The sequence below is a fragment of the Cetorhinus maximus genome, chromosome 23, assembly GCF_964194155.1.
Source record: "Cetorhinus maximus chromosome 23, sCetMax3.hap1.1, whole genome shotgun sequence".
NCBI lineage: Eukaryota > Metazoa > Chordata > Chondrichthyes > Lamniformes > Cetorhinidae > Cetorhinus > Cetorhinus maximus.
The window spans coordinates 22,118,948-22,142,437 of record NC_135901.1 but is presented as its reverse complement, the minus strand read 5'-3'; the positions used below and the strand labels follow the sequence as shown (position 1 = coordinate 22,142,437).

Genomic DNA, 23,490 nt, shown 5'->3' with positions numbered 1-23,490 from the left:
GCTGGTCCTGGGGAGCATGCGCACTCTCAGCGCCTGGGGAAAGGAGCGAGTTGGATAGAAGCAAAAAACTGCGGATGCTGGAAATCCAAAACAAAAACAAAAATACCTGGAAAAACTCAGCAGGTCTGGCAGCATCGGTGGAGAAGAAAAGAGTTAACATTTCGAGTCCTCATGACCCTTCAACAGAACTAAGTAAAAATAGGAAAAGGGTGAAATATAAGCTGGTTTAAGTGTGGGGGGGTGGGGGCAGGGTTGGGACAAGAGAACTAGGTAAAGGGCCAGTGATCGGTGGAGATAATCAAAAGATGTCACAGACAAAAGCTCAAAGAGGTGTTGAAGGTGGTGATATTATCTAAAGGAATGTGCTAATTAAGGGTAGAAAGCAGGACAAACAAGGTACGGATAGCTCTAGTGGGGTGGGGTGAAGGAATCTAAAAAGGCTAAAAGGTAGAGATAAAACAATGGATGGAAATACATTTAAAAATAATGGAAATAGGTGGGAAAAGAAAAATCTATATAAATTATTGGAAAAAACAAAAAGGAGGGGAAAAAACGGAAAGGGGGTGGGGATGGAGGAGAGAGTTCATGATCTAAAATTGTTGAACTCAATATTCAGTCCGGAAGGCTGTAAAGTGCCTCGTTGGAAGATGAGGTGCTGTTCCTCCAGTTTGCGTTGAGCTTCACTGGAACAATGCAGCAAGCCAAGGATGGACATGTGGGCATGAGAGCAGGGTACAGTGTTGAAATGACAAGCGACAGGGAGGTCTGGGTAATGCTTGTGGACAGACCGAAGGTGTTCTGCAAAGCGGTCATCCAGTCTGCGTTTGGTCCCACCAATGTAGAGGAAACCGCATTGGGAGCAACGAATGCAGTAGACTAAGTTGAGGGAAGTGCAAGTGAAATGCTGCTTCACTTGAAAAGTGTGTTTGGGCCCTTGGACAGTGAGGAGAGGGGAAGTGAAGGGGCAGGTGTTGCATCTTCTGGGGTTGCATGGGAAGGTGCTGTGGGAAGGGGTTGAGGAGGAAGGGGGTGATGGAGGAATGGACCAAGGTGTCACAGAGGGAACAATCCCTATGGAATGCCTCCAGGAGGGGTGAAGGGAAGATGTGTTTGGTGGTGGCATCATGCTGGAGTTGGCGGAAATGGCGGAGGATGATCCTTTGAATGCGGAGGCTGGTGGGGTGATCAGTGAGGACAAGGGGGACCCTATCATGTTTCTGGGAGGGAGGAGAAGGTGTGAGGGCAGATGCTCGGGAGATGGGCTGGACATGGTTGAGGGTCCTGTCAACCACCGTGGGTGAAAAACCTCGGTTAAGGAAGAAGGAGGACATGTCAGAAGAACTGTTTTTGAAAGTGGCATCATCAGAACAGATGCAACGGAGGCGAAGGAACTGAGAGAATGGGATGGAGTCCTTACAGGAAACGGGGTGTGAGGAGCTGTAGTCGAGGTAGCTGTGGGAGTCGGTAGGCTTGTAATGGATATTGGTGGACAGTCTATCACCAGAAATTGAGACAAAGAGGTCAAGGAAGGGAAGGGAAGTGTCAGAGATGGACCATGTGAAAATGATGGAGGGGTGGAAATTGGAAGCAAAATTAATAAATTTTTCCAGGTCCAGACGAGAGCGTGAAGCAGCATCGAAGTAATCATCGATGTACTGGAGAAAGAGTTGTGGGAGGGGGCCAGAGTAGGACTGGAACAAGGAATGTTCCACATACCCCATAAAGAGACAGGCATAGCTGGGGCCCATGCGGGTACCCATAGCCACACCTTTTATTTGGAGGAAGTGAGAGGAGTTAAAGGAGAAATTGTTCAGTATGAGAACAAGTTCAGCCAGACGGGGAAGAGTAGTGGTGGATGGGGATTGTTCGGGCCTCTGTTTGAGGAAGAAGCAGAGAGCCACCAGACCATCCTGGTGGGGGATGGAGGTGTAGAGGGATTGGACGTCCATGGTGAGGAGGAGGCGGTTGGGGCCAGGGAACTGGAAATTGTTGATGTGATGTAGGGTGTCAGAGGAATCACCGATGTAGGTGGGAAGGGACTGAACAAGGGGAGAGAGAACAGAGTCAAGATAGCGAGAAATGAGTTCCGTGGGGCAGGAACAGGCTGACACGATCGGTCTGCTGGGACCATCCTGTTTGTGGATTTTGGGTAAGAGGTAGAAACGGGCCGTCCGAAGTTGGGAGACTATCAGGTTGGAAGCTGTGGAAGGAAGATCTCCAGAGGATGAGGTCAGTGACAGTCCTGGAAACAATGGCTTGATGTTCAGTGGTGAGGTCATGGTCCAGGGAGAGGTAGGAGGAAGTGTCTGCGAGTTGGCGCTCAGCCTCTGCGAGGTAGAGGTCAGTGCGCCAGACAACAGTACCACCCTTGTCAGCCGGTTTGATGACAATGTCAGGGTTGGACCTGAGAGAACGGAGTGCAGCAACTTCAGAGAGAGACAGGTTAGAATGGGTGGGAGGAGCAGAGAAATTGAGATGACTAATGTCATGCTGACAGTTCTCAATGAAAAGATCAAGAGAAGGTGAGAATCCAGAGGGAGGGGTCCAGGTGGAGGGAGAATATTGGAGGTGGGTAAAAGGATCCGTTGAACGGGGAGAGGACTCCTGCCCAAAGAAGTGAGCACGGAGACGAAGGCGGTGGAAGAAGAGTTCAGCATCGTGCCGAGCCCGAAATTCATTGAGATGAGGGCATAAGGGTATGAAACTAAGTCCTTTGCTGAGCACTAAACGTTCAGCGTCGGACAGGGGAAGGTCAGGGGGTATAGTGAATACACGGCCGGGGCTGGGATTGGAAGACGGGATGGGGACAGAGGGACAGGCAGGGGTGGAGGGTCCTGGATGGGTGTTGGTGTCGATGAGTTGTTGGAGCTTGCGTTCCTTAGCACTTGAGAGAAAGAGAAAAAGTTTCTTGTTGAGGCGTCGGATGAGACGAAGAATAAAATGAAACTGGGGGCACGCGCAGCTTTGAAGAAGGGTGCGGCGGTGCTGCTGGAGGGAGAGGTCGAGTGTGTTCATATGGCGGCGCATGGCACTGAGTGTGGATCTCAGACCGCGACGAGAACAGCAGTCCGAGGAGCGTTGTATGTCCCGGAGATACCTGTAATCCTGGGTGGGTTCGAAACATGAGGGATGGAATTTCAGTTGAAATCCACTTGGGGTAAGACGGAGACAGTCACTGAGAAAGGAAATATGGCTGTGAAAGCGGGTTTTAGTAAACACCTTGTTGAACACCAGGAGAGAAATGGAAAGCAATGAAAGTGAACGAGGCAAAAGAGAGATATGAAAATCCTGACGGAGAGTAGAGCAAAGGATAGAGCGGTTTCTGGGGCGCGGGGAATTTTGGGAATAATGGCCGCCATTGGTGCAAGAAACAAACAAAGGTTCAATCTTTGAAGGAGGCCATTTGACCCGTTTTATCTGAGACAACCACACAGAGCCACTTCTCTAGTCACACACACGACCCTCCCCCTTTTATCCATCGCCCTGCAATTGATCACTGATAGAAGGTCTAGATTAATATAAACTGAGACAGGGTCTAGATAGAGCACCTAGCATAAAATAAGCCAACAGCTGATCTTGTGCAGTATAAATGAGAGTGCCTCGTGGAATATTACAGGAGACATGGTCTAGTGTAATAATAACTGAGATATATTGTGATATGACCTAGTGTAACGTAACAGACAGAGGGCCCAGATTACAGTGCAGTAGTTACCATGACAATGATCGTGTAAACAGTGGGCTGGTCTGGTGTGATAATAACTGAGCCATGGTCAAGGTCAGCAAAAAGCAAAACATGGCCGAGTGCATTATAACTCGGGACAAGGTTTAGTGCTGTAATCAGCAGACAGGGTCTAGTGTATTATAAACATGGTCAAGTTCTAGTACGGTAATCAGTAGACTGGGTCTATTAAACAAGATCTAGTGTAGTTAAAAATAATATAAGGAAATAATTGCATTTATGTTGCTCATTTCATGATCATCGAATGTGTCAAAGCACTTTATAACTAATTAAGTACTTTTGAATTGTTCATAATATTCTTACTAAGACAGGGCCTAGTGCATACTGCAGATGCTGGAAATCTGAAACAAAAACATAAAATGCTGGAAAAACTCAGCAGGCCTAACAGCATCTGTGGACAGAAAAAAACAGAGTTAACGTTTCAAGTCCTCATGACTCTTCTTCAGAGCTAAAGAGAAGTAAAAATGTAATGAAATTTATACTATTTAAAGGGGGTGGGCGGTGGAGCAGGTGAAGCTGGATAGAAGGCCAGTGATACTTGGAGGCAAAGAAGAGACTGCCAGAGATGTCATGAACAAAAGGACAAAGGGGTGTTAATGAGGTGCTGATGGTGGCATTAAGGTCAGAAAGCAGAATGTGACAATAGCAGGACAAAGGTAAGCACTCTGGAAAGAGCAACATGAACAAATGACAGATGTCCCTTGTGGGGGTGGGGTGGGGGGAGGGGATGGTGTTGGGGGAAAAGATTGAATATAGGATAAAAGGTGGGAATAAAACAATGAATAAAAACAAAAATAAATAAAAATAAGTGGATAAAGAATAAAAATTAAAAAATGAAAAACTAAAAATTAATATTAAAAACTGAAAATGAATATTGAAAAAGGGGGATAAAAAGGGGGTTGTTGAGAATGGAGGAGAGAGTTCATGGTCTGAAATTGTTGAACTCAATGTTAAGTCCGGAAGGCTGTAAAGTGCCTAATCGGAAGATGAGGTGCTGTTCCTCCAGTTTGCATTGGGCTTCATTGGAACATTGCAGCAGGCCAAGGATGGACATGTGGGCATGAAAGCAGAATGGGGTGTTGAAATGGCAAGCAACAGGAAGGTCTGGGTCATGCTTGCAGACAGACTGAAGGTGTTCCCAAAGCAGTCACCCAGTCTGCGTTTGGTCACTCCAATGTACAGGAGACCACATTGGGAGCAGTGAATACAGTAGACTAATTTGACGGAAGTACAAGTGAAGCGCTGCTTCACCTGAAAGAGTGTTTGGGCCCTTGGATGGTGAGAAGGGAGGAGGTAAAGGGGCAGGTGTTGCACCTTCTGTTATTGCATGGGAAGGTGCCATGGGAGGGGGGTGAGGTGTTGGGGGTAATCGAGGAGTGGACCAGGGTGTCCCAGAGGGAATGGTTCCCACGGAATGCTGACAGCGGGGGGTGAAGGGAAGATGTGTTTGGTGGTGGCATCATGCTGTAGTTGGCAGAAATGGCGGAGGATGATCCTTTGAGTGCCAAGGTTGGTGGGGTGAAAAGTAAGGACAAGGGGGAGCCTATCATGGTTCTGGAAGGGAGAGGAAGGTGTGAGGGCAGAGGGACAGGGGATGGGTTGGACAAGGTTGAGGGCCCTGTCAACCACAGTGGGTGGGAAATCTTGGCTAAGGAAGAAGGAGGACATGTCAGAAGTGTCATTTTGGAAAGTGGCATCATCGGAACAGATGTGACGGAGGCGAAGGAACTGAGAGAATGGGATGGAGTCCTTACAGGAAGCAGGGTGTAAGGAGCTGTAGTCAAGGTAGCTGTGGGAGTCGGTGGGCTTGTAATTAATATTAGTGGACAGTCTATCACCAGAAATTGAGACAGAGAGGACAAGGAGTGGAAGGAAAGTGTCAGAGATGGACCATGTGAAGGTGATGGAGGGGTGGAAATTGGAAGAAAAATTGATACATTTTTCCATGTCCAGACGAGAGCATGAAGCAGCACCAAAACAGTCATCGATGTACCAAAGAAAGAGTTGTGGGAGGGGCCTTGAGTAGGGCTGGAACAAGGAATGCTCCACATACCCCATAAAGAGACAGGCATAGCTGGGGCCCATGCGGGTACCCATAGCCACACCTTTTATTTGGAGGAAGCGAGACTAGTTAAAGGAGAAATTGTTCAGTGAGAGAACAGGTTCAGCCAGATGGAGGAGAGTAGTGGTGGATGGTGATTGTTTGGGCCTCTGTTCAAGGAAGAAGTGGAGAGCCCTCAGACCATCCTGGTGGGGGATGGAGGTGTGGAGGGATTGGACGTCCATGGTGAAGAGGAGGCGATTAGGGCCAGGGAACTGGAAATTGTTGGTATCACGTAGGGCATCAGAGGAATCGCGGATGTATGTGGGAAGAGACTGGACAAGGGGAGAGAACAGAGTCAAGATAGGAAGAAATGAGTTCCGTGGGGCAGAAACAGGCTGACATGATCTGTCTACCGGGACAGTCTTGTTCATGGATTTTGGGGAGGAGGTAGAAGCGGGCTGTCTGGGGTTGAGAGACTGTAATGTCTTGAATAGGGCCTATTCTAATATGAAGAGAGATATGGTACAAGGAAGTAATAACTGAGACAGATCCTGGTGTGTTATAAATAGAGATATGGTCTCATGAATTAATAACTGAGGAAGGATCTATTGTAATATAAACAGAGAGATGATCTCGTTAATTTAAATATATTCATGCTCAATTGTAATAATAACTGAGAGAAGAGTCTAATTTCAAATATGCAGTCAGGGACTAGTGCAGTAACAACTGAGAGAGGGCCTGGTGTAATATAAACAGTGACATTGTCTTAGTACAGTAATCTGAGGCAGTGTCTTCTGTAATGTAAATAGAGATACATTCTACTTTAATAGAAACACTGACAGTCTGTAGTTTTGGGGGGTTTTAATTCTGTTTTTGCCATCAGGAACAGACATGGTCACAAAGTTGAGTTGTGAAACAACTTTACTGAGACAAAGTCAGGACAAGTTTACCAAGTTTCATGTAAACTACAGTGACAAACTCTGGCAGCGATTTACAGTTTAACGTGGGTTATTCTACTTGTATCAAATCCGTTTCTTCTCCTCGGTTTCTCTCTCTTAGAAGCTGGTCTCTGCTTCTTCTCCTCTGCACGGCTTTGCTCAGGAGAATCTCTTTCATGTTGCCTCTTATCCAAGTAACCTCTGTCTCTTCCCAATCAATGCTCATCCCTGTGGTGAAAATGCCCTGAAATTGCTTCTCTTAGCCAATCAGGTTTCATTCATATCAGCAATGTTAGCCTTAATTAATCACCTAAGTTTATCATATTCACAGTTCATGACAGCAATGTTAGCCTTATTTAATCATGTAATGTTCCGTGTATTCACTGTGGTTCTATTTTCTTGTATCTGCAGGCTGCTACATCCTGTTGCCATTTATCTCAGAGAGGCCCCTATATTCTGGCCTTTAGCTCACACAAACAATCTTCAAGAACTTTAGCTTTTAGCTGCAGTGTTTTAAAGATTGTCATTATTTCCCAGAATCTTCTCCCTTGGCATTAATTTATATTAAGTCCTATTTCTCAATTTTCCTTCCTCACTATACCACAAAAGGGGTTTTAACCGAGTTCAGTGTTAATAATTTTACACCATCTTCTATTGAAGACCTCTGGTTATTCTCTTCCCCATGAGAGAAAACATTCTCTCTGTGTCCCCTCTATCGAAATCTTTCACAATTTTAAAGACCTCTATTAGGCCACCTTTCAACCTTCCTTTTTCAAGAGACAAGAGACCCAGTCGATCAATCTTTTCTTCATATGTATTTCAGGTATCAACCTTGTAAGTCATCTCTACTCCCTCTCCAGTATCCCTCCATCCTTTTTATAAAATGGTGACCAGAGCTGTACTCATTACTCTCAGTGTGGTTTGACCAAGGTTCCAGACAGCTTTAGCAGAACTTCCCCACTTTCCAATTCCATTCCTCGTGAAATAAAACCTTATGCTCAATTTGCTCTTTTTATGGCCTTGCTCTGATTGACGCATTTACACTCCATCTAATTGTTCCTCTACCCCACCCAGCCTCACATCTTCCAAGTAATAAGTGACCTCCTTATTCTTCTGACGAAAATCTACAACCTCACATTCATGTGTATTCAACTTCATTTGCCCCTTCTCCCCAGTTCTGATCTGACAAGCTGCTGCTACACTGGAGATATTTATATTTAACTTGTTCACTACATCAGTGATCTGACTCTGCTCAAACCATAACCACAAGGATATCGGTGCATTGTTCTGAGTGTGAGCACAAGGCTGTATCACTATCACATTCCTTGGTTCACATCTCCATACAAAGACCAGCTCTTTACACATTCCCTTTCTACACAATTGCAGCAGACATGAGTAAGAATGTGAGGCTCATTAATATTCAACCACATTTCATAACAGCAAAGGTTCTACTGGAACAGAAGTTCAGTCATTTTCCATTACAGGCAAACACAGAGAAAAGAAAGACTTGCATTCATATAGCACCTTTCACTACCATCAGGGAAGTCCTTTTGAAGCACAATCACTGTTGTAATTTAGGAAACACATCACAATCAATTTGTGCACAGCAAGCTCCCATACACTGCAATATGATAATGACCAGATCTGTGTCATTGGCTGAGGGATAAATATTGGCCAGGACATAAGGAATAACTCCCCTGTTCTTCTTCAAATTAGAGCCCAGTGGATCTTTTACATCCACCCAAGCAGCTAGGTGGGGCCTTGGTGTAATATTCTCAGTTGTAAGATAGCACCTCTGACAGTGAGGCACTCCCTCAGTACTGCACTGGAGAGTCAACCTCGGTTGTTCTACAGTGGGACTTGAACCCACAACCTTCTGGTTGAGAGGTGAGAGTGTTACCCACTGAGCCACAGGTAACACAGCAGTGCAGTTGCACACTGGCACCTTAGTTTTGTCTCATCAGCTAGTGTTTCATTAAATACATTTACTGAGTGGATTTCAATTTAAACCAGGTTTACAGACATGATGTGCTATTTACACATCGAAGGCAAGAGAGATGCTGGGGGCACACACTAAGTCCAGGAGCTGAAAGTGATTAACAGATTGGGTTTTGTGTTTATTGATCCTGAGTGCATCTTCCCTGGATCCCAAGGCTAGGAGAGACAGCCTAGAAGGTATGGGGAGCTAGGACTTGTCCATGACAGTAACTGAAGGTTGGAGAACTGAAATACTCTAGAGTTAGAAAGAAGAAAAGGTTCAGTCCTGGATGTGATTCTCAGCAGCAAAAACAAGAAAATTCAACTTTGCCGGTGACCTGTGAACTCGCTGGTGTCTCAGCAGGTGGTGTGAACAAGTAAATCCCTTCCCACACTTGGTGCAGGTGAACGGCTTCTCCCCAGTGTGAATTCGCTGATGTTTCAGCAGGTTGCCTGAGTGAGCAAATCCCTTCCCATAGTTGGAGCAGGTGAACGGCCTCTCCCCAGTGTGAGTTCGCTGGTGTAAAGTGAGTTGAGAAGATTTCCTGAACCCAGTCCTGCAGTGAGAGCAACTGAACGGTCTCTCATCAGTGTGAACACGTTGATGGTACATCAGTTCTCCGGACGTTTTATAGCACTTCCCACAGTCTTGGCATTTAAAAGGTTTCTCCTAAGTGTGAACTCACTGGTGTCTCAGCAGGTTGGTTAACTGAGTGACTCTCTTCCCACACTCAGAGCAGAGAAATGGTCTCTCCCTACTGTGAACTCGTTGGTGTATCCACAGGTTGGCTGACTGGGTGAATCCCTTCCCACACTCAGAGCAGGTGAACGGTCTCTCCCCTGTGTGAATTCGCTGGTGTTTCACCAGATCAGATGTATGAACAAATCTCTTCCCACACTCGGAGCACAGGAAGGGCCTCTCCCCGGTGTGAGTGCGCTGGTGTCTCAGCAGGTCATTGCTTCTTGTAAAGGTCTTCTCACATTCAGAACATTTAAAAGTTCTCTTATCAGAGTGAACACATTGGTGTTCAGTGTATTGGGAGGATTCAGAAACTCCCTTGTCCCACTCAGAGCAGGGGAACGGCCTCTCCCCAGTGTGACCTCGCTGGTGTCTCACCAGGTGGGATGACCGAGTGAAACCCTGCCCACACTCGGCAGGTGAACGGTCTCTCCCCAGTGTGAATTCACTGGTGTGTCAGAAGGTGGAATGAGTGAGTAAATGTCTTCCCACACTCGGAGCATGTGAACGGCCTCTCCCCGGTGTGAACCCGTTGGTGTGCCTGGAGGTTGGATGACCGAGTGAATCCATTCCCACACACAGAGCAGATGAAGGGTCTCTCCCCATTGTGAACATCCTCGTGCTTCAGAAGGTGGACTGAATGGGTGAAGCTCTTGCTACACACGGAGCAAGTGAATGGCCTCTTGCTGGTGTGAGTGCACTGGTGTCTCAGCAGCTTCCTGCATCGTTTAAAGATCCTATCACATTCTGAACATTTAAAAGGTCTCTTTTCTGAGTAAACCAATTGGTGCTTAGTGTATTGGGAGGACTCAGTGAATCTCTTCCCACACTGGGAGCAGCTGAACGGCCTGTCCTTGGTGTGAACTCACTGGTGCTCAGTGAGATGCACTGACTCGCTGGTGTTGGACCAGCTCCTCAGAAGTTTCAAAGATTTTCCCAGATTCAGAGTATGAAGAGGCTTCTCATCAAAGTGATCGAGTTGGTGTGCCAGCAGGTTGGATGAACACATGAATTTCTTCCCACACACGGAGCAGGTGAATGGACTCTCAGTGTTGTGAGCTCGCTGACGTATCAGCATGTTTACCAGCTGTATCAATCCCTTCACACAGGAGGAGCAGGTGAACGGCCTCTCGCCAGTTTCCAGCTGAGACAGTCAATTAAAGCCCTTCAGATGTACAAATCTTCAGATCTCGATGAACTGATTGGCTCTGTCAGATGTGAGGTTTGGTTTGATTTTCCTGACTACAAATCCTCCTCTTCTATTTCCTGGAAGATAAGTTTACAAAGAATTACAAGGAATATACATTACACAAACAGACCATTCAGTCTATCCAGTCTGTCCTGGAGTTCCACTCCACATGAGTCTCCTCCCATTCTGCCGACCTTATCTCAGTCTTTCAGTTTATCTTTCTAATCTCTTTTCTCTCATGTTCTCATCTAGTTTCCTTTTGAATGCATCTAAGGTATTTGTCTCAGCCACTTCCTGTAGTAGCAAGTTCCACATTCTAACAACTGTCTGAGGAAAGAAATATCCCATTTTCCCCTCGGGTTTATTAGTCCCTATTGTGTTTTCATGGCTCAGTGGAAACATTCTGTCCACATTTACCTGTCCAACCCATTTAAGGACTTATATCAGAGGAGACAAACATGTCTCTTGGTTTGAGTTTGCTGTGTGTAAATCCTCCCCTTCTAACCCCCTGTAAAAGGAGTTTCCAAATCCCATCCCTGTCAGTCCAGGATAGAAATTCACAATATTCTCTGCTCCTGCTGACAGGGACAGCCGCGCATGCGCATTGCTGCTTGTTCACCTGCAAAGATGGCGGCCGTTAACCCGGGTCTTCACCGACAAAAGCCCCAAAGCTGCCGCCCGATGCAATCCTGGGACGGCAGTCTCCTGCTTGGTCTTTTAGCCATACACAAGATGCTTATGAAGCCTTCCCGCCCACCCAGTGCTCCGAACGCTGGCTCCGATTCGGAGCATCCTCACCGCCTGAAGATGAGACAAACAAGTGTCTGTCCACGGACATCACCCGTACTGCGCATGCTCCAGATCACAATGCCCAGGGAGTGATTGACGGCAGCTCCGGACCAATGGGAAGATGGGGCGGGACTGGAGGACCGCGCTGTAGCAGATGGTCCTCCAACAATCGGAATGAAAGAGGGGCGGGGCTAAGCGCAGATCTCCCTCATTGGCTGAAACTCTGCATCATTTTGAAAGCTGATTTGTCTCAAACTCCAGGAGAAAACTGGACCTTTCTGTTAGTGGCTTTAAACAGATGAAACCCTGTGGGTGTGGAGCAAACATTTCAAACAATCTCAGGATACGGGGTCAGCCATTTAGGACTGAGATGAGGAGAAACTTCACACAGAAGGTGGTGGAATTCTCTATAACAGAAGGCTATGGAGGCCAAGTCATGGGGTATATTTAAGAAGGAAATAGATTTCTAGACTCTAAAGGTGTCAAATGGTATCGCGGGGGGGGGGGGGAGGAGTATGGCGTTGAGATAGAGAATCAGCCAAGATCATATTGAGTGGCAGAGCAGCCTCGAGGGGCCAAATTACCTACTCATAGAGTCATAGAGGCCGACAGCACAGAAAAAGGCCCTTTGGCCCATCGAGTCTGCCCTGGTCAAACAAGTACCTAACTGTTCTAATCCCATTTTGCATAACTAGACCCATAGCCTTGTATGTCATGGCATCGCCACTGCACATCCAAATACTTCTTAAATGTTATGAGGGTTTCTGCCTCTACCACCCTTTCAGGCAGTGAGTTCGAGATTCCCACCATCCTCTGGGTGAAAAAATTCTTCCTCACATCCTCGCTAAACCTCCTGCCCTTACCTTAAATCTACACCCCCTGGTTATTGATCCCTCCACCAAGGGGAAAAGTTCCTTCTTGTCTACCTTATCTTTGCCCCTCATAATTTTATACACCTCAATCATGTCCCCCCTCAATCTCCTCTGCTCCATGAAAAATAATCCCAGTCTAACTAGTCTCTCCTCATAATAAAACTCTCCAGCCCAGGCAACATCCTGGTAAATCTCCTCTGCGCTCTCTCTCATGCAATCACACCCTTCCTGTAATGTGGATTCCAGAACTGCACGCAATACTCTAGCTGTGGCCTAACCAGCATTTTATACAGTTCCAGCATAACCTCCCTGCTCTCATATTTTATGCCTCAGCTAATAAAGGCAAGTATCCCATATGCCTTCTTAACCAAATTATCTACCTGTCCCACTACCTTAAGGGACTGGTGGACATGCACACCAAGGTCCCTCTGCTCCTCGGTACTTCCCAGGGTCCTACCATTCCTGCTCCTGCTTCGATTTTCTATGTCTATCTATGTTTCAACATTTGTTAGTGAAATGTGGGAACATGATGAAACAATGCACAAACAGTTCAAGGGCTAACTTAAAGGAATATCTGGGCAGATAGGGAATGTCACCATTCGAACAAGGAGAGTTCCTGGTTTGAACAAATTAATGGGCAGAAGGGTTACGACAGGTTAGGGAGGAGGTATCACACCAGGAAACTTTAAAATCTGGGTGATAGTATTTCAAAACTGATTCCTGTGATCCCATTGCTATCGATTGCTAAGACCAATGGAAGTATTTAAAGTGAAGACCATAGGCATATTGGAGAATGATGTACTCAAAGAATTGTGAACTATCTGAGGATAATAGTGAGGGGAAAGGAAGGGACCTGGAAAGCAGCAGACACTTCATGTTGTTCCAGGAGAAGTGAGGCCTGGTTGTGTAGATGTCAGGTTTTACACAACACATGGTCAGCCTGTGGTTCACCCTGGATGAAGAATCTCTGAATGGTACCATTCAAATCACTCAGTGAGATTCTCAGAGAACCAGCATTGTCTGCTCAGAAAGAGGAAGGTTTCTGATGCAGCGAATGAGAAGCAGCAAAGACTCTCTCTCTGTCTCATACACACAGAGACAAACAGAGAACCCTCACACACACACAGCTATCACCTCCCCCACCCCCGAATAGGCACCCCCCATAACACACACAGACATACACACACAGAGACAACTCCTGTTTAATTGGAAGATAAAAGCAAAAAACTGCGGATGCTGGAAATCCAAAACAAAAATAAAAATACCTGGAAAAACTCAGCAGGTCTGACAGCATCTGCGGAGAGGAGCACAGTTAACGTTTCGAGTCCGTATGACTCTTCAACAGAACTAAGTAAAAATAGAAAAGAGTTGAAATATTTCACCTCTTTTCTATTTTTACTTAGTTCTGTTGAAGAGTCAGACAGACTCGAAACGTTAACTGTGTTCCTCTCCGCAGATGCTGCCAGACCTGCTGAGTTTTTCCAGGTATTTTTATTTTTGTTTCCTGTTTAATTGGGAAGGTTTGTGTTACAGCCAATGAGAAACTGCACACAAACTCTCAGATTTTCACAGGCTCTCTCTCTCTGTCTCTCATACACATATAGAGAGACACGGACAGCCCTCACATGCACACAGCTATACCCTCATCCACCCACCCCCCCAACCTCTCACACACACAGACATACTCACACAGAGACAATTCCTGTTTTATCGGGTGAACAACACCAGCCAACCTGACTATTACTGGAGATAAAGTATCGATGTCTGTTGTAAGGGCCACAAAGTCAAGAGAAATTCATGTAAACATTATCCTCCAGGGGCTGAGAGCAGTTTTGACCATCCAACTCCATTGAACTTTAAATCTATATTGAACAACATCTGGGGCAGAGGCAACAACAAAACATTAACATTAAGAAGGCTATTGCTACCCTGGGTGGGAGATAGTGTGAAATACAGAACGACATCCCTGCATGACAGTCTCTACTTTCCTCCTGGTATCACAGATGATGTTAATGTTGACTTGGAAATATATTGCCGTTTCTTCACTGTCGCTGGGTCAAAATCCTGGAACTCCCTCCCTAACAGCACTGTGGGTGTACCTACACCACATGGACTGCAGCAGTTCAAGAAGGCAGCTCACCACCACCTTCTCAAGGGTAATTAGGGATGGGTAATAAATGCTGGCCTAGTCAGTGGTGCCCATATCCAGTAAATGATTTTTTAAAAAATCCCCTTATCTTGATGGTCTGCTTGATGAAGGGAATTTTAAGACAGGTTACAAGGAGAAAGAATATAATGGAAATGTTTGTACTGACCAAGAGAAAAGCTTTGAAAAGGAAGAACGTTCTTGAGCCTCGAGGTGGGGAATGTAGACAGAGGGAGACCAGATGGGGAAGACCTGAATAATTCCAATAACTTTATTAAACGTTTCTCAACAGTAACCACACTTAAACACATTAAAAACTAAGGACCAGCAATAGAAGCAGGCTCCAGAAGGATAAGATGAGAAACTGTGAGCTGATTAAGGATCTGAAAGGACAGATGACGTGTATTCTGCTCACTGAGCTGGATAGTCAGGTGATTAACCAAATAAAAAGACGTTATTAAATCTGTCAGAGAGATGAGATATTCAGGTATAAACTGTGAGAAAAGCAATGAGAGAATCACATAGATGCAAGAAAGAGAACAACATAATTTACCAGATGAATTAATAAGTAAATCAATAAAAAACATGGTGTTGACATGTTATAAGCAATTTAGCACGAGCTAATCAAAGAAAAAAGATTCACTGCACAAAAGAAACAATCCATGAGACTTTTTACCAGAGAAGGAGGAGGTCATGAATGTGTGACAGTAGATGGGACTTTCCGTGCTTGAGCAGTTCAGCTGGAATTCCATCCTTGCCAGGTGCCTTTCTGCTTGCTGAACAATCAATGGCCTTTTCGAGCTCATCCAACTCAACCATGACAGAAAGCTGCGGGAGAGTGTCAAACCGAGACTGGGAGATGTCCGTTTCAGAGGAGTACAGCTCACAGTGATGTCCAGTCACAGAGATGTTTGAAATATTTTCTCAGGGGGACATCTGTTTACTTCCGTTGGTGAATACTTCACCATATTCCGATCTCAGGAGGGCAACTTTGGTGATGGTCGGACCAAGCGCCCTCTTGATCCCACCATACGTTGCAGATTTCCATTGTCACAGGCAGTTTAAATTCCTGGACACAGACTGATCCAGTGTTTACTTACACAGTTTCTCCCGGTCTTTTACACGAGTGTCTTGGCTACATTCAAGTTATGCAGTGTTCTAGCTGTTGGGTTTATGTTGTGCATCAGGTTGGTTTTGCTTTTTGCTTCAATGGCAGATGCCATCTCTGCTGAGTGGATCTCAAACCAGTCTTTGTTGTGGGTTCCACCTTTACCAAATGTTGCTGCTGCTGTGTCAGAAATGATTGAATCAGCGACTTCCAAACTTCATCAATATCAATGTTAATTGATGAAGCTTTTATTGATGTGCCTGTAAAATATTTTACTGTTTTGTTTCATGCTTCTTGATAATTTAATTTCAAATTGGAGGTTTCACTATGAAGAATGTGTAAGTCAGTAAGAATTGTCAGTTAGGATTAATCAGCACTTTCTAATCGGAGCTGTTAATCAGTGGAGCCTTTCAGACACTGAACTGTAGATTTTGCATTAAAGATCAATTTAGGATTGAAATAAAACTTCATAATTTTATTGTAAATTAGTTCCTGGTGAGAGTTCTTGAATTAAGGGGAAAGATCACAGATGGTGCTTTTAAAAAAGGACACTGCAGTCCTGAAAACCAGTGACATCTCCAGAATATTAAACTCCAGCCAGTTATGAGAGTTGTTAACATCAACAAACATAATATTGTCAGAATATCAGTCCTGGACATGATCCAAGGACAATAACAGCAGAATCGAACTCCTGCAGTCACTTATGAATTTGCTGATGTGTCAGCAGGTTAGATGGCTGAGTGAATCCTTTCCTACACACACAGCAGGTGAATGGCCTCTCCCCAGTGTGAGTGCGTTGGTGTATCACCAGGTTGAAGGATTTAGTGAATCCCTTCCCACACACGGAGCAGGTGAATGGCCTCTCGCCCGTGTGAGTTCGCTGGTGTATCAGCAGGTTGAATGGGTGAGTGTATTCCTTCCCACACACGGAGCAAGTGAACGGTTTCTCCCCAGATTGAACCCGCTGGTGCGCAATGAGATTGGGTGAAGACCTGAACCTCTTTCCACAATTGGTGCAGCTGAACGGCCTCTCCTCTGTGTGAGTTTGTTGGTGCTCCAGCAGATGGGAGGACCGACTGAATCCCTTCCCACACACAGAGCAGGTAAATGGCCTCTCCCCAGCGTGAACTCGCTGATGTGCAATGAGGTTGGATGAAGACCTGAACCTCTTTCCATAGGAAAAGCAGCTGAACGGCCTCTCCTCAGTGTGAGTTTGTTGGTGTGACTGGAGGCAGGATAACTGAGTAAATGCCTTCTCACACACAGAGCAGGTAAATGGTTTTTCCCGAGTGTGAATGGTTGATGGTTTTTCAGCAAGGATGGATAATTGAATCCTTTACCACAGTCCCCACATTTCCACGGTTTCTCCATGGTGTCAGTGTCCTTGTGTCACTCCAAATTGGACAATCAGTTGAAGCCTTGTCCACACACAACGCGTGTATGGTTTCTCCCCAATGTGAGTGGTGTGTAGTTTTTACAGGCTGTGTAAGTGGCTAAAGCTCTTTCCACAGTCAGTGCACTGGAACACTCTCACTCGGGTGTGTGTGTCTCAGTGCTTTTCCAGTCACAATGATGTTTGAAATCTTTTCCCACAGACAGAACAGAAAAACATTTCTCCTTCCATATTCAAAGGTCGATGATATTCAGGTCCTGATGTATTGAGTAATTCAATCAATCAGATCTTGATGTGATGTCTGTTTGAGTCTCACATCTGTAAATCCTCCTCCTCTAATAGCCTGTAAATGTTACAAAAGTCATCACTGTCAGTCCAGGATAGAAATTCAGAACAGACAATTCTAGTTTCTATGGAACATTTTTTCCCCTCTTGTTCCCCCAAAGCTGTAAATCCCCGTCTCACACACTCTCCCTCGTCCCTGGGCTGAAATCCAAACCCATCTCACCATCTCTTTCCTCCACTCCCAGTTTTCTCTCTCCCTTTCCTCTGCCTGGGTTCAGTTCTCCAGCTCCTGTCTGCAGACTGACAATAAAATCAATGAGTCTTACTGGGGGTTTGGGGCCTCCAGCGGGTGTTTCTGAATCCTCTCCGCCCACCTCCCAGGGTTTCCTTCCTTCCCACAGATCAGATTCCTCATTGATTTGAGCCCAAAGTGTAACCTCTTATTTCTTGTCCCCCCTCCCCCATCCTCTGATGTGAACCATCCTCCACTCGCTGACCCAGGATGGCGGCCGTTAACCTGGGCCTGTTCCCGGGAGGGAGAAGCCCCGCAGCTGTTAAAATCCGGCACCGGGTTCTTCATGATCGGGTTTGGGGCCTACACCGGGTGTTTATGAACCCGCCTATCTCACCCCCGCCGCCGGCTCCATCCTCCCGCTCACCCGGCAGCTTCTGTCCCGCTGCCAATTTCCGACCGATCTCCTGAGTCCGGCTTCTTACCCAACTGCGCATGCTCCAGCTCCTGGCATGATGATTGACAGCAGCTCCGGACCAATAGGAGGAGGGGCGGGTCTGGAGGACCGGGCGGGAGCAGCTGATTCTCCAGCCAATGGGAGTGAATGAGGGGCGGGGCTGGAGGTGGTGTTCCACAGCGGGAGCGGCTGGTCCTCTAGCCAATGGGAGTGAATGAAGGGGCGGGGATGGAGGTGGTGTTCCACTGCGGGAGGAGCTGGTCCTCCAGCCAATGGGAGTGAATGAGGGGCGGGGCTGGAGGTGGTGTTCCACAGCGGGAGGAGCTGTGGGGATTGGACCCCGTGGATGTTCCGGGTTGTGTATTTATACTTCTCCTGGTGTCGAAAACACACACATCAATAAAACAGGGAATTCCTGGAAACACACTGCAGATCCTTCTTTTCCTGGAGATCAAACGTCCCAGCAGTTAACAGGCTCCTGCTCTGAACTCCACCATCTGTTCTTGTAATGCAGACTTTTGCAGATCTATTTTAAATGGGTTGGTTTTAAACGTATTAACACCAGCCTTAAATTCGTAGATTCAGGACTGTCACACAAATGTGTTAAATCTTCAAAGAATAATTACCACAGTCATTTTGAGACTGCAAACTTAAACATGCCGTTTCACTTTCAGTCAGGAACAGATCACAGTTTTACAGTAATCTCTGATTTGACACTTTTCCAGCATTCACCGTTGTTCTTCCTGACTCTAAACACATTTGTAATGGAGCCTTCTGATCCGCGTCAAGGAGCCCTGAACCATGGGGAGTTTGCTGTCAGTGAAGAGAGATGAAAAAGACCAAAGTGCCGTTTGTCCCTCTCAGTGTGATCCTGAAGGAGTGTCCAGGCTGAAGTTCTGTTCCTGCTGTATGGTCCTCTCCCAGATTCTCCTTTCTGAGCTGCAGCCAGCTGATGTTAAAGTCAGGTCAGAAGTGCCTAAATCTACAACAATGTGTTTATTTTATATGTATTAATATTAATATTAATATGTAAAAATATTAAACTCAAACCCTTCCTAACAGCACTGTGGGTGTACCAACACCACATGGACTGCAGTGGTTCAAAATGGTGACTCACCACTACCTTCTCAAGGGCAATAAAGGCTGGCCAAGCCAGCAAAGCCCACATCCCATTTCAGAATGAAAACAAGGTTACAGGGATTATTTAAATCAGCAGAAACAAACCCCCAAAATCAGAATGAACATGATTCAGTCCTGGATGTGATTAACGGCAGCAATAGCAGCAGAATCCAATACCTGCAGACACTTGTGAACTCGCTGGTGTGTCAGTAGGTGAGATGAATTAGTGAGTCTCTTCACACTTGAGGAGCAGGTGATATTTTCACACCAATATGTATGTGTTTGTGTATCAGCAGATCCATTAAAACATTGGAAGGGGTTCTTTTCTATGTGGGCATATTGATGTGTAGTGAGGTGGGATGACTGAGTGAATCTCTTCCCACACACAGAACAGGCGAATGGTCTCTCCCCAGTGAGAGTGCGCTGGTGGACACTGAGCTCACATGATCACCTGAGCCTTGGGAGCTCTTGAATGGTCTCATCAGTGTGAATGTGTTGATGGCACGTCAGCTCCACAGAACTTTTAAAAACACTTCCTATAACCAAGAGATTTTAAAAATCTTCCATCATTGTGAACTCACTGGTGTCAACAGGTTGAATGACTTAGTGAATCCCTTCCCACACATGGAACAGGTGAATGACCTCTCCCCGCTGTGAACTCACTGGTGTTACTGCAGGATAGACAATCGCCTCAACCTCTTCCCACACTGAGAGCAGTTGAATGGAGTGGAACCAGAGTGAATGCACTGGTGTTGTATCAGTGAATGTGGGTTTTTAAAGCCCTTGTCACAGTCTAAACATTTAAACCTTCTCTCTCCAATATGAACTCACTGGTGTGTGTGAAGGCTGGATGGAGAAAGGTGTGAGTTCAGGGCTCAGACAAGGGGAAGCTTTAGAGACAGTTTGGCCCGGGGAGCCAGTGGAAGAGAGGAAAGTAGCAGAGGCAGCTCATCAGATTGTCTCAATGTTGGTAACAAAGAGGCTTCATGAGCTCCTCACACTTGTTGGGGGCGAGAATGGAGGAGACAGGGGAGAGGAAGAGCCCTTCAAAAGGAACTAACCTCTGTTAGTGATATTAAAAAGAGTCAATATACTGTGTGTTTAACACAAAGCTAATTTATTTAGCTATTATCCACAAGATTAACATTTAACTGGGCTGGGGTTTATTAACATCAGCAGAAACAGACACCAATGAATATAGTTCAGTCCTGGCCATGATTGACTGCAAAATCCAATCACTGCAGTCACTTGTGAACTTGTTGATGTTTCAGCAGGTGAGATGACTGAGTAAATCCCTTCCCACACTTGGAGCAAATAAACGGCCTCTCCCCAGTGTGAACCCGCTGGTGTTTCACCAGGTTGGATGACTGAGTGAATCCTTTCCCACACATGGAGCAAGTGAATGGCCTCTCCCCAGTGTGAACTCTCTGGTGTCTCAGCAAGGTCGATGAATCAGTAAATCCCTTCCCACAACTGGAGCAGGTGAACGGCCTCTCCCCAGTGTGAACTCGCTGGTGTTTTAGCAGAATGAATGACTGAGTGAATCCCTTCCCACACTCAGAGCAGGTGAACGGCCTCTCCCCGGTGTGACCTCGCTGGTGTTTCAGCAGGGTGGATGATTGAGTGAATCCCTTCCCACACTCGGAGCAGGTGAATGGCCTCTCCTCATTGTGAATTCGCTGGTGTTTCAGCAAGTCAGATGAATCAGTGAATCCCTTTCCACACTCAGTGCAGGCGAACGGTCTCTCCCCAGTGTGAAGTCGCTGGTGTTTCAGCAGGGTGGATGAGGTAGAGAATCCCTTTCCACACTCGGAGCAGATGAATGGTCTCTCTCCAGTATGAACTCGCTGGTGTATCAGCAGGATGGATGAGGTAGTGAATCCCTTCCCACACTCATGGCAGGTGAATGGCCTCTCCCCAGTGTGAACCCACTGATGTTTCAGCAAGTGGGATGAACAAGTGAATCCCTTCCCACACTTGGAGCAGATGAATGGTCTCTCCCCAGTGTGAACTCGCTGGTGTGTCAGCAGGATGGCTGAAGTAGTGAATCCCTTCCCACACTCAGAGCAGATGAAAGGCCTCTCTCCAGTGTGATTGCGCCGATGAGTTTCCAGCTCAGACCGGTATCTGAATCCCTTCCCACAGTCCCCACATTTCCACAGTTTCTCCCTGGTGAGACTACATTTGTGTTTTGACAGGCCAGATGATTGGCTGAATCCTCGTCCACACACAGAACACATATACTGTTTCTCTCGACTGTGAATGGTGCTTTTTGCTTCCATGTTCAAAATCCAATGATATTCAGGTTACGGTGAATTGAGCATCAGATCCTGATATGACGCTTCGTTTGGGTTTTCTGTCTCTGCTCCAATCCTGTCTCCTGCTCTTCTAATATCCTGTAAAAGAAAAAGTCAAAAGAGACAAACATTTTTCTTGGTTTCAGGTCGCTGTGTGCAAATCCTCCCCTTCTAAAAGGAGTTTCCAAAATCTATCCCTGTCAGTCCAGGATAGAAATTCACAACATCTTCTCCTGTTGCCAGGGACAGGGATGCTGCACATCTCCCCCTATAAAGATGGCCGCCATTTACCTCGGTCTGAAGTGTTTTTCTTTATTTTTTCCCTCGGATGTGATTGTCACTGATTGCCTACCCGAATTGCCCTTGAACTGAGGGCAACACATTGCTGTGGGTCTGAAATCACATGGAGACCAGGTAAGGAGGACAAATTCCAATCAGAGAACCACTGGGGTTTTTGTAACAATTGATAATCGCTGCCATGGTCACTATTACTGACCTTACATTCCAGATTTTCCCCGTTTAATCATTGAATAAATTTCATTAATTAATTTTAAAATTCCACTAACTGCCACGGTGGGATTTGAACCCCTGTCCCGAGCATTAGGCTGCTTATCTGGGTCACTGATCCACGGATATCACCACCAGCCACCATTCCCACTTACAGAGAAGCTACAATTACCACCCAGGTCGGTGCAACCGCGAGACCAGTAGTTTCTTATTCTGGGTTTGAGGCCTCCTCCGCCGGGTGTTTCTGAAGCCTCTCCAACGCCTCCATTACCCTCCGACACTCGGCCGCATCTCCACCTCCCTGCAGCTCCAGCACCCACACTGCGCATGGGCCAGTGCGAACACGCACTGCGCAAGCTCCATTCACAACCAGTCACTGCGCTTGCGCAAACTGCTCCTGTTGTGAGGATAGGGCACTTTTTCTGTCGACATGAATGCTGGGTAAGAGTACCGCCATTGAAAAGCGATATTTTTGACTAGAAAATTGTGTTTCATGGTCCGATGAAGATCGCAGCCATAGGGTTAAGATATAACATTATTAAACCAATTGACACGCCAAGCAAATTACACCGGCAGCTTAGTGCTATCCTGGGTGTAATTAACAGCAGAACAAACCCCTACAGTTAGATATGAACTCATTGGAGTCTCAGCAGGTGGGATGAACAAGTGATTTTTTTAAAATTCCCATACATAGAATTTTAAACTTAGTCTTGTCAGTAAGAAGGCACTGATTGTGGATGAAATCCTTTGAACTTTTAAAGCTGGAATGTTAACAAATGGGGAATTGGAGTTCTCACACTTGAAGTATCTGAATGATCTCTGTCTGGTGTGACTGCTGCTGTGTCAGTAAATGTGATGACCGAGTGAATCCATTTCCACTTTCAGCTGGTGAGAATTCTTTTCCTGGTGGGGTTTACCCATCAATTTCCAGCTCAGACAGGGTTTTCAAACCCTTCAGGTGATGAATTCTACATTCTCAGCTGTCTCCAATAGAAAAGCAAAATACAGCAGATGCTGGACACCTGAAATAAAAACATAAAATGCAGTAAGTAGTCAGTAAATCTGATAGTGTCCGTGGAGAGAGAAACACAGTTTATATTTCAGGTATATGACCTTTCATCGGAACTGCAGAGGACCAGTTTACAGACCCAAAACATAAACTCTATTTCACAATCCACAGGTGCTGCCAGATGTGCTGAATATTTTGTTCTGGCATTTTCTATTTTTATCCCTGGTTAAAGAAATTGCTCCTAAACTGCACATTAGATTTATTGGTGACTAACTTATATGTATTCTTGTCTATCCACAGATGGAGCCATCTTCCACTTGTTTATCCTGTCAAACCCTTTTGTAATCATAAAGGCCTAAATCATGTCATTCCTCACTCTCTTTTCCAGGGAAAGTATTTTCAGCCCGTTAAATCTTTCTTGGTAGGAATAACCTGCCAGTAAATTTCCATACAATCACAGTAGGTGCAGCACCCTTCCTCCTTCCTCCCTTACCAAGTTCCAGGGCCCCAAGTACACTTTCCAGATGACACGGGATACACTTCCTGCAATTCAGTATGGTGCAATTGCTGCTCAAGATGTGACCTCTACACAGAGGAGACTAAATCCAGGTTTGGCTGTCTGCTTTGTGGAACATCACCATTCAGTCTGC

The 23,490-nt window shown here is 46.0% G+C and overlaps 2 protein-coding genes, 1 long non-coding RNA gene and 1 pseudogene across 6 annotated transcripts in view; 1 reads left to right on the top strand and 3 right to left on the bottom strand.

The window, feature by feature from the left end:
• The window catches only part of LOC144696918 (uncharacterized), a 52,154-nt gene that overhangs the window by 17,698 nt on the left and 10,966 nt on the right, over positions 1–23,490 (top strand). The gene's annotated exons all lie outside the window — the stretch shown is intronic.
• LOC144698426 (uncharacterized) lies at positions 6,636–11,464 on the bottom strand (annotated as a pseudogene). The gene is made up of 3 exons (XR_013580516.1): positions 11,384–11,464; positions 10,463–10,581; positions 6,636–10,156 (listed from the first exon to the last, which is right to left on the bottom strand). The product of XR_013580516.1 is annotated as an uncharacterized LOC144698426 (transcript).
• LOC144697454 (uncharacterized) lies at positions 14,687–17,927 on the bottom strand. Its single transcript, XR_013580367.1, has 2 exons — positions 17,879–17,927; positions 14,687–17,277 (listed from the first exon to the last, which is right to left on the bottom strand). It is a non-coding gene; the product is annotated as an uncharacterized LOC144697454 (long non-coding RNA).
• Positions 20,128–22,163, bottom strand: LOC144697025 (uncharacterized). 3 transcript variants are annotated; one of them, XM_078568799.1, is made up of 2 exons: positions 21,987–22,163; positions 20,128–21,423 (listed from the first exon to the last, which is right to left on the bottom strand). In XM_078568799.1, the coding sequence occupies exon 2, from the start codon at positions 21,307–21,309 to the stop codon at positions 20,272–20,274; it is 1,038 nt and encodes a 345-aa protein (XP_078424925.1). In that variant the 5' UTR covers positions 21,310–21,423; positions 21,987–22,163; the 3' UTR covers positions 20,128–20,271. The 3 variants fall into 3 exon arrangements, with proteins under 3 accessions (XP_078424925.1, XP_078424926.1, XP_078424927.1); XM_078568800.1 differs by having other exon boundaries at positions 22,004–22,153; XM_078568801.1 differs by having other exon boundaries at positions 22,103–22,129.